At 60.7% G+C, this 13,986-nt stretch overlaps 1 protein-coding gene across 1 annotated transcript; it reads right to left on the bottom strand.

Moving 5' to 3' along the window:
• Window positions 1-438: 438 nt before the first annotated feature.
• Window positions 439-11,541, bottom strand: WNT10A (Wnt family member 10A). The gene is made up of 4 exons (XM_040986414.1): window positions 10,959-11,541; window positions 9,790-10,052; window positions 2,953-3,332; window positions 439-938 (listed from the first exon to the last, which is right to left on the bottom strand). Exons 1-4 carry the CDS (start codon window positions 11,069-11,071, stop codon window positions 441-443), a joined length of 1,254 nt encoding a protein of 417 aa, XP_040842348.1. The 5' UTR covers window positions 11,072-11,541; the 3' UTR covers window positions 439-440.
• Window positions 11,542-13,986: the final 2,445 nt, after the last annotated feature.

Below are 13,986 nucleotides of genomic sequence, written 5' to 3'. Positions count from 1 at the left end.
GTCCCCAGAAAAGAGGGCCGCAGGGGTGTAAAATAAATATTTGTCAAATGAACCAGGAGGGGGGTGGCAATGATTCAGAAGGCCAGAGCGGAGGGTGTCTGGGGCCTTTAGAGAATCACTTCAGCCCAGCTATGTCCACTTCTCTTTAATCTTCCCGCTGCCTATCAGCGACAACTGGGTCCCTCCTACTCTTGGGAAAGAGGGCTGGGAGAGAGGAGACACCTGCCTGACCCAGGTCATAGGGACGGGGGGGGGGGGAGGGAGGACCAGCGCTGACCCAGATGAACCGTTGGCTCTTGAGGCAGCGAGAGGGGAAAGCGGGGAGAAGTGGCAGGGATGGGTTCAGGCTGTCCTGGACTGTCGTCGCAGAGGGTGGCTCCAGTCTCCTGGCTGCCGGGCCAGCCGGCTGAGGTCCGAGCTGGCTGCGGGAGAGGCCTGGCTCACTTGCAGACGCTGACCCACTCGGTGACGCGGCACTCCTCGCAGACCACGAAGCAGCACCAGTGGAAGCGGCAGTGGCAGCGCTCGCTGCGCGTCTGGCGCAGGATGTTGTGGCCTCGGCCGCAGCACATGCTGCCGCAGCCGTCGGGACCCGCGCTGCTCTTGTTGCACAGGCGGCCCACGGTACCCGCCGAGTCCAGGCGCGGCTCGCGCTCGCAGAAATCGGGCGACTTCTCGAAGTAGACCAAGTCGGCGGGGCTGGCCCGGCGGCGTGGCCCGGGGCTGCCTGGAGCCGGCGATGGCGCCCCCGCGGGACCCGGCTCCAGCTGGCCGCCGTTGCGGTTGTGCGGCCGGATGAGCGTGGCGCGGTGGAAGCGGTTCCGCAGCAGCGCCCCCACGGCGCGAAACTCGGGCGTCACTTGCCAGCATGTCTTGAGCTGACAGCTGCCCGACGTGCCGTGGCACTTGCACTTCCGCCGCATGTTCTCCATCACCGCCTGAGGAGGGAGGCACCGTGAGGGGTTGACGCTGGCAGTCACGGACCCCCGTCCATTGCCCCCACGCTGAGGCAGGCCTGCAAGCCACCCCTCGGAGGCCAGAGGAGGAGGAGGCCGGACCGCTGCTCTCTTCCTCAGCTCACTCTCCTGCTGCATCCCTTCCTTCTCCCCCTCTCTCCTGGGTAGGCCCTAGGGGAATTCCCTCCTTCCGGGCTCCCCTCCTTCGGGCTGGTCTTTCCCGCAGCTGCTGGGGGCTCTTGGGGCTGGAGGCGCATTGCTTCCTGAGGGGGGATCCCAGCTCTTCTGGGGGAAATTCCCTTCCCCCTCCCATGCCTCCCAGTGGGGAGAAGGGGTTACACCCACCTCCACAGCAGTCCCAAAGCCCCCCATGGCAGGGGGAGCAGTTCCCCACCCCTCCCACCAGGTCTTCCTCTCCTTTATAGGGTGACAGGGACTGAGGGGGGCAGGCTACCTCCAAGGAAGGGAGCCCCCCACCCCCAGCACCAAGACCGAAGAGACCTAAAGAGAGAAGAGAGCCGAGAGAAAGTCAGAGGAAGTGGGGTCTCCCAGGCCTCCTCTGCAGCCCCCTCCCTGCTCCCAGCCTCCCCTAGGGACTGCCCATCATGGATCCCATAAGCCTGGACTCACCAGCCACCCCAAAGGAGGTGACTTGCAGCCTCTTTCCTCACCACCCCCAACTTCACACCCTTGGACTGGGAGACCAAGGCTGGAGTCCTCAAAGCTGGACTGCAGGACCCCAAGGGAGCGACTTCGCCCCCCCACCCCCCCACCCCCACCCCCCGCTTCAGGGGTCTTAGAGGGCTCCCTGGCTCCCACACACAGCCCATGGTGACAGCACCACGTGGGAAGCAGCCAGAGCCTTCCCAGGCCAACAGCTTCAGAACATCTGCTTCCCACAAGCAGCAGCCATTAATTAACCAATTTAACGAGGAAGAGGAGGAGGAGCAGGGACACAGGAGGAGGCACTATGGGTTACCGGGTCGGAATAGGTATCTTCAAGATGGGGGTGGGGGAGAAGAGTTGCACAGACAGGGCAGGGCTGGGTGGGAGTTGGACATGGCCTGAGGGCAGGTGTGCCTCAGTTTACCCCGCCTCTACATCGCAAAGAGAGCTGCTGAGTCAGTCTTTGTGGAGGAAGGAGATGAAACAGTGTGAGCTGAGAGGCCAACAAAAAGGGAAGGGGGGTGAGATGGAGGGGAGGTGAGATGGAGATGGTGCCAGCTAGGTAGGCCCCAGCACACTGGACAGGGTCCAGGGCAGGGTGTGAAGAGAACAGGCAGGCCACAGGAGCTGGGCTGCTATGTGAACGATGGAACGTCAACTCACCGAACAGACTGGGTGTTATAGGTCCTGGGGAAAGTGGGGCAAGGGGCGGTGAAAGCCAAAATTGCTCGGGCGCCAGCCCCAGCGCCTGGGGGTGGATCCTGCCTCTACCACTTTCTCCCAGTCACACATGGCTTGGGTAAGCTTCTTAGTCAATCTGTGCCTCAGTTTCCACATCTGAGCAGCAGCGTTGTAAGGACTAAATAGGGCAGTGGCTAGGTTAGCGCTGAAGGTGTAGTTAAGCCAGTTCAGACTGCTCTCTTTCGCCTTACCTTGACTGGCATTTAGTAATTTTGGATAAATAGCCTTAGAGGCCATATTGGCTTTTGAGAAGAAGGCCAGTGGAACACAGTTCACTGCGGGAGACAGCACAGGAAACCCAGGATATAGAGATCAGAGCTCCACCAAGAGCAGAGCCTTCTAGCTTTAAATGGGAGGCTCTGACTGCCGGGATCTCAGAGGCTAGGCAAGGAGCAGGTGGCTCTGCAAGACGACATGCTGGGCCAGTGCCCTTTAGTGTCCCTGGACTCAGTCTACTCTCTGGTACACAGTAGGTACTGTGTTGACCCAGTCCTAAGAAGAACAGGGAACCGCACATGTGCACTGTGTGTGCTCCGGAAGAGAAGAGGGGCCTGGAGAAGCAGCAGGCCCAGGGGGCTGAAACGCTCACCTGCCTGCCGACCCGGTTGTTGTGCAGCCTCATGCGCGCATGGATGTCTCTGTGAGGCTCTCGGGAGTCCAGAAAGTCCTTAGAGAAGCGCTCTCCGAAGCCCACGTCCGGGCTGCAGCCGCCCCACTCCCAAGAGTCCTGCAGGCCCTGGCTGGCTGGGGGCAGGGAGGAATGCTCAGGGACCCCGTGGCTCAGGCCCTTTCCACGCTGCAGCGCATCCAGTTGCAGGCGGTGCAGCTTCCGTCGAAAGGCCTCCTCGTCCCCGCGACGTGAAGCGTCGCAGCCGCAGGCCCGCAGCTTGCCCAGGGCGCATGCGTTGGACACAGCGTGCACCACACCCGCTGCAGCGATCGCGTAGGCGAAGGCGCTCTCTCGGAAACCTGCAGTGAGAGAGACCCAGAAAACATGGACCCTGGAGAGGACTCAATGTCCCATCGCCCTGCCTGCCCTGCCTTGCCCTGCCCAGCCTTCTCAGCACATGAGGCTCAAGGTTCTGTTCTTAGCGATGTTGCAAGGGGCGGGGGGGGGGGGGGGTGTCTTCCGCCAGTCTCTTTCTTTAAGTCCCCTTTCACCCACTGCATTTTGCTGACAGCATCCGCAGCCAGCTTGGTCTTTCCAGCAAACATCCTTTAAGTGTGTTCCCCTTAGATATCTTACCGGTTCTCTTTTGCAGTGATGCCTGCAGTTTTCAAAGTCTAGAAAGCAGGCACCCTTTGACCTAAAGAGTAAATTCCCCGGGGGATGGAATTCCAGGCTGCTGGGGCTGTCCGTCCCACGTGGGGCAGAAGGTGGGAGTTGGCTCCTAAAGCCCTCTACCCTAAGGTCACCTGTCTGCTCTATGTGCCCACCACAAGCCTCCCTGCTGGCCAGGCTCCAGCAGCAATCAGCAGCAAGTCCCTGTTAACCTCCCATGCCTGCCTGGAAGTTACTCAGAATTGGACAATCTGTCTGCAATCCATCTGAATTAGCCCAAGAATTGCGTGAGGGATGCCAGAGGCAGGTGCAGGGATTTGCAGAGGATCTAATATGGAAAAATGAGAGGGAAGGACCGGCAGGGAGACCCCTAGACTTTCAAGGAAGCTCTAAGCCTCATATGGACACCCACTTATCTGCCCTGCTGTCCATCATGGTGCTCACACCTGAGCTATCCTTGGGGTATGCCCTAGGCCTGTGACAGGGGAGGTCTTTGTGCATTGGAAGGTCCAGTTTTGGGATCTGCAGGCTACTGCAGGCTTTCTGTATCTCAGAAAGGACCAGCCAGCCAGAGATTCTAATACATGCCTCTAAGCAGCCTCTGGATCCCAGAGAGAGAAAGAGATAGAGAGATGGGGGGGGGGGGGCGACAGTAAGAGAAGCCAACAGCAAAAAGAGCTCCCACACAGAGAGGAGAATTCATCTGTGCCATGAACCCCATGGGTGAAGCCCAGACTTGGCAGGCAGCAAGCTGACAGCCATGGAGGATGCTAAAGAATCAGCACAAAGGTTGGAGCCTTCCATCCCAGTATCAGCAATAACTCACAGGAGTGCACACTGGACAGGGACTCCAACCCAGTCCTAGCTGTACACTCGCACTCCCTACATCCCAGACCCCTGTCCTCCTCTTCCTGCCTGGACAAAATCATGATAATATGAGGAGTAGGAGGAACTGATCTGCGGAGCCAGGCTGCCTCTGTCCAGATTTTGGCTCTTCTGTTTATGGGCTGTTAATAGCCATTTGGCCAAGTGACCTTGACCTCATCATGCCTCAGTTTCCTCATCTGCAAACCAGGGTTAGTATTATCTGCCTCGTCGCGGTTCCATGAAGAAAATGAGTCGCAAGCTTCAAGTGAGTAGTAGCAGGCACTGTGTGATCCCCAGCTGCCGTGGAGCACTTCCTGCTGACTGCACTCTCTCTTTCCTGCAGGATTTTCAGGCCATGGCTTTCCATTTCACTCTGACCAGGGGACAGCCCAGGTCATGACTCATTGTAGAACAGACCCCTGTGGCCTCAGGAAGTCCATGAAGCATCTCAGAATCTGTGGTTAGGAGCAGACAAAAGGGCATGGGTCCTCCAAGGGGATGATGGGAATTATCAGGAGAATACCTTGGGGTGATGGGGCCCTGCAGGGGTATAGGGTAGGAAGGAAAATTGACCCAGTCCCTGCGATGTGCACCTGCATTTATTGCTTGCCTGTTATCTTTGTCACTCTGAGCCCTTCTGTTAGAGCCTGGAGCCTGGAGCCGTCAGCCTGCTGCTGCTAGGCCATGTGGCAGTACTCAGCCCTGCAGAGGCAGCCCAAGACTCAGACATCAGCCACCCCCTACACACACACACACACACACACACACTATGCAAATGTGGGAAGCCCAAGGTCCCAGAGGTTACAGACCTGGGCCCAGACCCAGCTGTCCCAGCTCCCAGGCCTGGTGACTTTCTGTTAAAGGTAGTCTTTGCAACTGAGAAAAATCCCCCTAGGCAATACAATTTCCAGTTCCCTGGGTCCTGTCTGCACTTGATATGGGGAATGAGCATCAAGGGACTGGTCCAGAAGGGGTGTACAGGACCAACCACCGCCTTCCTGGTTATGCAAGCATGAATCTGAAGCCTACAAAGAACCCCCTCCCCCACAACCCCATGCAGCTAAAGATGCCTGCCGCTAGTACCCCACATCCCCATCACGGGCACTGACAGTTGTCACAGCCATGTGTAGGAAAGACTGCGCAAGGCCAGCGTAGCTACCCTCTGCTCCAAGTATCCAGTCCTCAGAGAGAAGTCCAACACCCCCTGGGTCTGCCCTTTCTCTGGTACAGGGCCCCAGTTTCAGTCCTGGCCATGACTGTCTAGGGTAGATGCAGGCACTGCGCCATCTGGCCAGCTGGAAGGGGAGTAGGGTGGGGCCATGGCCAGCTGGGCTGCCCCGGAGCAAGGCGAGGGGGGGGGTGGCTCGTTAAGACACACAATTAGCCGTTCTGCCTTTGATCTGGGACAGGGACTGCCAGGCTCTAAGTGGAGTCAGCTGCTGCTACAGGCCGCAGCCAACGGCCAGGAAGGGGCTGGGGAGGAGGCTGGGAGGGCAAGACAGTGTGGAGGAGAGAAGATGGAAGAGCTAGGAGGGCTTAGAGAGGCCTGAAACACCCCCCTCCCCCGACTCAAGTCAAAGAGAGAGGGAAGGAGGGAGGCCTGGTTTCTCTTCGTGATGCAAGTCATCTGTGTGCCTGGGCACAGAGACCTTGGTGCATATGGAAGCCCTCTGGCAAGACACTGAATGGTGCTACGCATTTGCACAAGCACATGCAGGGGTTTCGCCTCCTGGAAGACACCACCCAGTGCACTGGCTCCCCTCTGGCTGTTCGGTGGGAGCTGCTGCTGGCCTAGCAGCTCGGGAGGCAGGCCGGGGGTGGCAGGGTTGGGTGCAGGCTCTCAAGTCAGCAGGCACTGTTTAATGCCTGGCTCTCCTATTTCCTGGGAAGCTGTGTGACTAATGGTGAGTTACCCAACCTCTCAGCTTCATCTGTAAAAATGAGGATAATAATAGGACCTGCTGCATGGGTGCCCTTCAAGAACCCTTAAGTGTAGGGAAAGTGCTGGAGAACAGCACCCAATATGCAGCAAGCATTTGCTACATGTTGCCTGATGCATTGGGTGTCATTAGAATAATGGGCTCTGAATAGATCCTGGGATCAACGATCTACAGTTTCCCCATTTGAATTCCACCACACACTCCAAGCCCTGGGGGCCTAGATATAAAACCTAGACATACACACATCCCCCCACATGGGGTGAGGTTGGCATAGTAGGTTAAGCCTCTGTGGTGATGGCATTTCATATGGGCACCAGTTTGAATCCCAACTATTCCACTTCTGGGCCAGCTTCCTGTTAATGGAAAGCAGCAAAAGTTGGCTCAAATGCTTGGGCCCCTGTAACCCACGTAGGGGAACAGGAAGAAGCTTCTGGCTTCAGACTGGATGAGCTCCAATCTTTATATATATATTCTTTTTCCTAGCTTCAATCTTAAAGTGCATACATACATACCTACATATAATAACCAAGACCCCATGGATGAATGTACAAGCAAGGTGGGGAAAGAGCCAGGGCTGCCTTGGAGAGTGGAGGCGGAACCTGGAAGCAGCTAGCTTCCCCTGGTCCCATGACCATTCTTGCCCTCCACTCCAGCCTGGGCCTTTGGAAGCACAGCAATGCCCCACACCACTCCTGGGTCGGGGCTGCTAGGTTTTGCTCCATGCCACTCCATCAAAACTCTCACTCCAGACAGCACTCAGCAGGGGCATCCTATATCCAGAGAGTCTGCCCAGCCCACAGCCCAGGCTCCAATCATGTGAGCAAGCTGGGGATCCCACTGCCCTAGGCACTCAGGTCACAGCTGCCCCTGTGCTGTGCTGCCTGGGCAGGGCATCAATCCTGTGCTTATTCTGGGGCTTCCTGCCCTACCCCTCTGTACCCACCTGTCCCAGCCCCCACCCCCTGCCCCACCAGGCGGTCCAGCAGCCCTAGGCTTTCTCTCTGGCTGGGTGAAGCTTTTCCTGGCTCAGTCACTCCAAGGGTTCAAGCATTAGCCCTCCCTCCTGCATGAGAACCCAACCCTGTCAACAAAGTTACCTCGTGGAAGATGTTAGGACAGTGAGAAACAGAAAGATTAAAGGAGGCCCAAGGGGCAGTGCCTCCCCTTGTCCCTCCCCCCACCACCTGGGGCAGAGGAGGGGTCATTCCTGGAGAGTCCATTTGGGACAGCTGGAAGTGGCCGACCACATGAGTGTGTGGGGAGAGACAGAGGCCATACAACTAGGGACTGACTACCACCAGGAACGGCTTCATGAAATTCCAGTGCAGCTAGTCTTGGAGGAGATGGGTCAAGATGGACCAGGAAATGACCCTAGAGGAGGATGGACCCGGATGTGAGTGGAGGGGCGCCGGGGTGGTCACCCGCAGAAGGAAGTGGGGAGCCATGACTTTCCCTCAGCAGTCCAGAGTCCCCTCCGAAGAGAGGGAAAAGTCAGGTGTCAGACGGTGGGGTTAGGGTGGGGCGGAGGTGGAAGCAGAAGCCGCAGAGGTAAGGTGGCATGCCCAGGCCGGGGCGCGAGCCCCGCCCCCGGCGCCGCCCCTCGAACCTCGGTCCCGCCCCCTGCCCGCTCCGGGCGCCGCCCCGGCCCGGCTAGCCCCGGCAAGCCTCCCCCTCCACCCCTCACCTCTCCCCCACTCGTCCCCCCAGCTCACCTCCCGCTTATTAAACTGCAGGTGAACCCGGGAGCTCCTGGCGTCACGCCAAGCCTGCGCCCTTCCCCGCTCCCCTCCTCACCCCTCTGCCCCGCCGAGCTGTCAAGACCCCCGGATCCTTCCCCTGGCCGGCCGCAGGCGCCTGACCCTGGAGAGCGATCGGGACGCCTGGCTGCCTTCGCTCACACTGCAGGGCTCAGGCGGAGCGGAGGGGAACGCTGGGGCCGGGAAGCGCGTTGCAGGACTCGCCCAGCTTGGCTGCACCCGAAGCGCTGGGGTGGGGTTGGGGGAACGGGAACACCTCCTTCCCTTCCCCCGTCAAGCGAGGACTCCGGGCCCGCCAGCCACCCGATGTTGGGAAGCAGGCGCGCGCGGCAGGGAGCACCGGCCCGACGCGGTCGGGGCCTGTCACTTGGTGTCGCGGAGCGTGCGGCGGGGCGGGAGGGACGGGCGGGCCGGCGCGCGGGCGGCGGGGGGCCGGGAGGCGGCTGGCGGCCCGCGGGGATTAGCTAGGGCTGCAAGCCGCCACACGCGCAGGCTGTGCTCGGCGGGCAGAAACGGCGCCCGGGGCCGGCGCGCGGGGGAGGCGGGAGAGAGCGCGCGGGCGGGGCGGGCGGCCGAGGGAGACTGCCTTGGCCCCTGACTTGGGGGACTCCTCGTGGCCCCTGACTTAGGGGGCTCCTCCCGCCCCCCTTCCAGTCTGGGATCCTGGTGCCAAGGAAGAAGCCCTTAGTAGAGGAGTGGGCGCCTTGAAGCCTGGCTCCCCCCAGAAGCCACAGTCCCTCCAGGCAGCCCCAGGTGAAGTGGCATATGAGGACCCCTCCTGGCGTGCTGAGAATTGGAGGTGACCCAAGGAGTCGAGGCCGCGGGCTTCCCACACTGTCCCCAAGCGGCAAAGAAGAGGGGGAAGACACCCAGAGAGGCCAATCTAGTGGCAGGAACCCTTAGGCCTAAGACAGCAGACTCGGGAGGTGGATGTGAACAGAAGTGAGCAGCGTAAGCCCACCTTCGACTTCAGCCCAAATCACTCCAGGGCTTGTCAGGGTGGGCTCCGAGCCATTCAGAAATGGGGTGCAATTTCTCTGAGCTGTGCGGGGTGGGATGGGAGGTCGTTGGAGAGCGGCTTGGCAAGACAGGCAGGCCTGTTGGGCCTGAGCCTCCCTGCCCAGGCACTCACACTCCTTGTGTCTCTGTTTCAGAGAGGAGTTGGGGGAAGGTGGGTGCAGGAGGGATGACACAGAACCTGGTGATGCACCCCATGTGACCAAGGTTTACCTTGCCGGTAGGGAAGGCAAACCTTGCTTGGATCACTTAGCACAGTCCCCGAGCTCTCTTAGTGCTGATGCGGGGTACTCTCAAGGCCTCTCCATCCTAGATGTGGCTTGCTAAGAAGAGGCAACATTGAAGCAGCTCACCAACACGGGTGTTTCCTGGGCCAGAGGTAGGTGGCGTTCCGGTTGGGGTGCACTAAGCTAAGCGCAGAACCTGCCACACACCCCACCCCCACCCCCTGCAGCAGCCACATCCAATCCATTTTCCGGTGCCCCTTGCCTGGTGGTGTGCCTGGCAGGCGGGGAAGTGGGTGGCTGGAGGGGTGGGAGGCCACAGGAGCCAGTGGCAGCTACCTCTGCTGAAGATGGGATTCTCGTAGGGGATCTTGCTGCGCGTCTCGAGACTGGAGCAGTTCCAGCGCTGGTCCCGGAACTGGTGCTGGCATTCATGGATGCCAATCTGGATGCCCTGGATGGCCGAGGCAGCCACATCCGGGTGGCGCACGCACACCTCCATCTGCCGCCGGCTCAGGCCGGGCAGCGTCAGGCACACCGTGTTGGCGTTGAGCACGGGTTCCGGGGGCAGGCGCAGGCCCAGGATGTCGTTGGGTGCTGACCTGCGGGCATGTGAGGGGGCTGGGTGAGGCACATGCACTGCTGGGTCCCCAGAGGTTAGGCCCATCAGTAGCCCCCTAAAGTATCTGCTTTTCCTGCTCTCCTCACCATCAACCCCTCCAACACACACAGGCGCGCATATGCCCACACAGGTCCACTAGGCCTCCGCACACAGTGGTAGCTCATTAGCACCTCTATGGCACGCACAGGGTCCGCGGAAGTCCCTTTGGCCAAGGCCAGTTTCAAGCCATCACCTCCCTGCAGACACACTTGTGCACACAGAGAGGTGGACACACAGCCCCAGCCCCAGCCTCAGCAGCCACGTGGGCCCGCCGTGGTTGGTGTAGACACACTAGCCGCGAGCCATCAGACACTCATAGGTACCCTGTATTTGTCTTAACACGCATGGACCCAGACGCTCTCACACTCACGCACACAAACACACCAACGCTGCTGGCTACAGCTGCTAGCCAGCTCTCTCCCAGACCTCACTTAGGCTCCCCACTCCCCTCCAGGTACCCCTGCCCCCTCCTGCCATGGGGGGGGGCAAGGCCTTGAAGATGGAGGACTGTGGTCACTATGTCCTTTCTCCTGGGGCCAGGTGCACTTTCTTCAAGGGACCCAGGTGGCCGCTGCTCCCTCCACATTCACCTCCACTCCAAGCTGCCCTGTCTCCCCTGGGCATTGCCCTGCCTTCCAGGACTGCCCGGTTTTGTTACCCGCCTAACTTCCTCCCAGGAGAGAGTGCCCTGAGGGTTTCTTCTTGGGCATCAGCGCCTTCCCTGTGATTCTTTCCCTCCCTCCTCATCCAAGGTCCCCCTAGTCCCAGCAGAAGAAGCAGAAGTCCCAGCGCGTGCCCCGGGGGTCCCAGCGGCTCCCAGAGGGCGGAGCGTAAAGTGTGGGCTCACCTGGGCACGGCAGCAGCCAGCAGCAGAAGGAAGAACAGGAGCGCCCAGAGCGCGGGCCGCGGCTGGGGCCGGGGTCGGAGCCGCAGCCAGGGGCGAGGGTGGGCGCTGCCCATGGCGCGCGGGCCGCGACGGGTGGGGAATGGGGGGGGCTCACAGTCCGGTGGGACTGGCAAGCCCGGGGCGGCGGCGCATGATCAGCTGTGGGGGGGTCGGGGTGGCTGCGACACGCGGCTCCGACTCGGGTCACGGCTCCGGGAGCAGACGGCGCCCGCCTCCCCGCTCCATGGGGCAGCGCCCCCGGGCACCGCCCTCGGGGGGTGGGGTGGGGAGCGGGCGAACCGGGCACCTCCTGGCACAGGGGTCCGGGGAATTTCCCAAGGCCGCCCCCTCCTGAGACAACTCCTGGGTGCCTCTCGAGGGTAAAGGGGGGCTCCGGAGGTGCAGCGGGCCCGGGGTGGGGGGGGGGGCTCGAGACGCAGTGGGGGGGTGTGTGCCGGGAAGCCCTCCCTTCCCTGCGCTGCGCCGCAAGCCTGGGCTTCTGAGGGCGTGCGAGACGGGCGAGTGGGGGGTGGCGCTGTCTGTGCCTGTGCTCGGTCTCACACGCCCGGAAAGCGAGTGACTGTCCCGGCTTGGGGAGCTCCGCCGCCTCCCCTTTCCTCCACCCCCCCATTTGGTGTCTCAGGGCTCTACTCCACGTGACGTCATGACAGGGGTGTGGAGGCGTGTGCGCTCGGGACTGGGTGGGAGCGGCCGTGGCAAGGGCACGAAGAAGGTAGGGGAAGCAAGGAGGGCGACTGGAGGAAGGGAGAGAAGGTGGGGGAGTGTGCCCCCTGAGCAGTACACTGGTTTGTGCAGGCAAAGTGTGTAAAGCAAGATATGTGAATCTGGCTGGGCACATGTAGGCGGGGCACCTCCGCCCCAACATACACACACACCTGCAGGGAAGGCAGGGACACTCCCTTGCCTTGTGAAGAAACAGATATGGGGTCCAGCAAAGAGCCTCTGGCTCTCCCTGGTCTTTGCTGTGGGGCCTTCAGCAGGTGCCTTCTGCTTAGAGAGCCAGCTGTGCCCCTTGTGCAGTGAGGTTAAGGAGACCTGACTCTCCAGTAGCCAGGGAGTTAATGAGGGCCCAAGTGCCCAGGCTGTGGGGATAAGGCTTGCTGGGTAGCTGGGCGCCCTAGGGCCGCCCTCCTGGGATGAGTGAAGGGCAGCCTACAGGTGGGTTTTGAGATCATCTTACTTTAGCCCCTTTTATTTCACACACACACACAATGGAGGGCTACACAAGAGGGTCACCACTGACTGAAGGTCAGAAGTAGGGTGCCACTGGCCTGTGCCCATGGATGTTCTGAGTCCTACCCTGGCTCTGCTGGTTGGGGAGAAGGGGTATAAGGTGCTCAGCCCTAGTCTGAGAACCAACGGATGGGGACAAGGGGATCTGGGTGGCTTTGAATTGTGTTTTTAACCTGGGTGCTAAGAGCAAATCCTAGTCTGCAGGGGCCTCAGCATTCCCCTCTGGAAAATGGGCACAGGCCTGGGGCACTGAGGCAGCACACACATCCCTCCTCACTCCTCTCTTGCAGAAGAGTGTCTCTGTGGTGCCTCTGGGCTCAGAAACAAAAGAGGCCCATTCCTGGAATCGCCTGTTCCCAGGGAGCTAGGAAAGAGGGGCGGGACCTTCCCCATCCAGACTGTCAGGTGGGGGGAAAGGGGTGCTGCTGGCTGATGGCATAGTCCCCCCACACCCTCTTTCCTTCCCCCCCATCTCCACCCCGACAGCCACCGCAGCTGTCAGGAATTAAGGGCTTGAGGCTGCTGGGGGTGGGGGTGGGGCAGTGGGGGGAGAGCAGTCGGGCTGGACAGCAGGAAAACAGCCGGAGGCAGGAAGCTGCCTGCCTGCGTCAGCCATCAGCCAGAGCCTTGGGTGACCCCAGCCACCCCTGGCCCTCCCCACTCTATTTCTCCACTTGTGCACAAGGACACGGGCAACACAGAGTAGGGGTCAGACGTAGTATATAGTTTGGGGTGTGAGGATGGGAGCAGAGGCAGCCGCTGGATCCCAGAGATGGAGAGGGCACTGACAGGCTCCCCACTGACTTGGGGGGGGGCGGAGGAAACTGAGGCTTAGCCCCCAACACCGGAAGTGGGCTCCCACTCAGGTTCAAGGGGTCTCCTCTGCCCCCCACCCTAGGGCTCGCTCACATGCAGGGGTTCCCACACTGGCCAGATCACGTGGATGCTCTAGGGTAGGCTGCGTGGGAAATGCTGATTCCAGGCTCTGCACAGCTGAATCAGCCTTTCCCAGAACAAGGCCTGGAAGTCTGCATTTGCAGCCAGTCAGTGCAGCCCAGTGCTACTGGCACTCTATGAAAAGCCATGGGCCTGCTGGGGTAACTGGCAGCCTCCTCCACAGGGAGGATTCTCTGCTCCTCATGTCCACTCTGAGGAGATACAAAAAGGGGTCAAGAAGGGGCCCCCCACAAAAGCCCAGGAGGCAAGTGTGATTTTGCACACTGGCCCATCCCGTATGTACGGGCCTCTGAGCACCCCAGCCTGGGGCCCCTCCACCACTGGCCTCAGTCAGTGGAAGGGGAAGGGGCTGGACACAGGCATTGGATGGCAATGAGGCCGAGACAGCATCTGTAGCTGTAGTGTCAGCCCCCTAGGACCCAGGCCAGGACCAAGCCCCTATCAGCAGCCCCCAGCCCCACCCTGGTCCCGCCCTGGGCCTTGGCCTTCAGCCCAGCCCCAGCCCCCGCAGCCGCCGCCCGAGACCACAATTATAGGGGCCACTGGGGCTGAGTTGGTGGGGGCGGGGGAGGGGGACAGCAGCATGCTTGAAAGGCAGCTTGGAGAATGGTTCCAGCTGTGGCAGCTCTGGAGGTCACAGGAGAGAGGGCCAGAGGAGACACTAGGGTGAGAACAGGTGGGACCCTCATGATTCAGTTTTGTCCAGGCAAGATTCTGATGCTCGATGGGGGGCGGGGGGGATTGGTGCAGAAGAGAGGGAAGGAGCCCTTGGCCAATA

This window comes from Ochotona curzoniae, unplaced genomic scaffold (genome assembly GCF_017591425.1).
Source record: "Ochotona curzoniae isolate NIBS_2020 unplaced genomic scaffold, NIBS_Ocur_1.0 contig_4514, whole genome shotgun sequence".
Classification (NCBI taxonomy): domain Eukaryota; kingdom Metazoa; phylum Chordata; class Mammalia; order Lagomorpha; family Ochotonidae; genus Ochotona; species Ochotona curzoniae.
This window is presented reverse-complemented; position numbering and strand designations above follow the sequence as displayed.

What these genes read in the sequence shown, in the direction of transcription:
- WNT10A (XM_040986414.1), bottom strand. Translation starts at nt 11,071, where the DNA reads ATGGGCAGCGCCCACCCTCGCCCCTGGCTGCGGCTCCGACCCCGGCCC. An exon ending in CTGGCTGCTGCCGTGCCCAG is followed by an intron (nt 10,053 to 10,958) that starts GTGAGCCCACAC and finishes ACATGCCCGCAG; the next exon opens with GTCAGCACCCAACGACATCC. An exon ending in GAATCCCATCTTCAGCAGAG is followed by an intron (nt 3,333 to 9,789) that starts GTAGCTGCCACT and finishes CTCTCACTGCAG; the next exon opens with GTTTCCGAGAGAGCGCCTTC.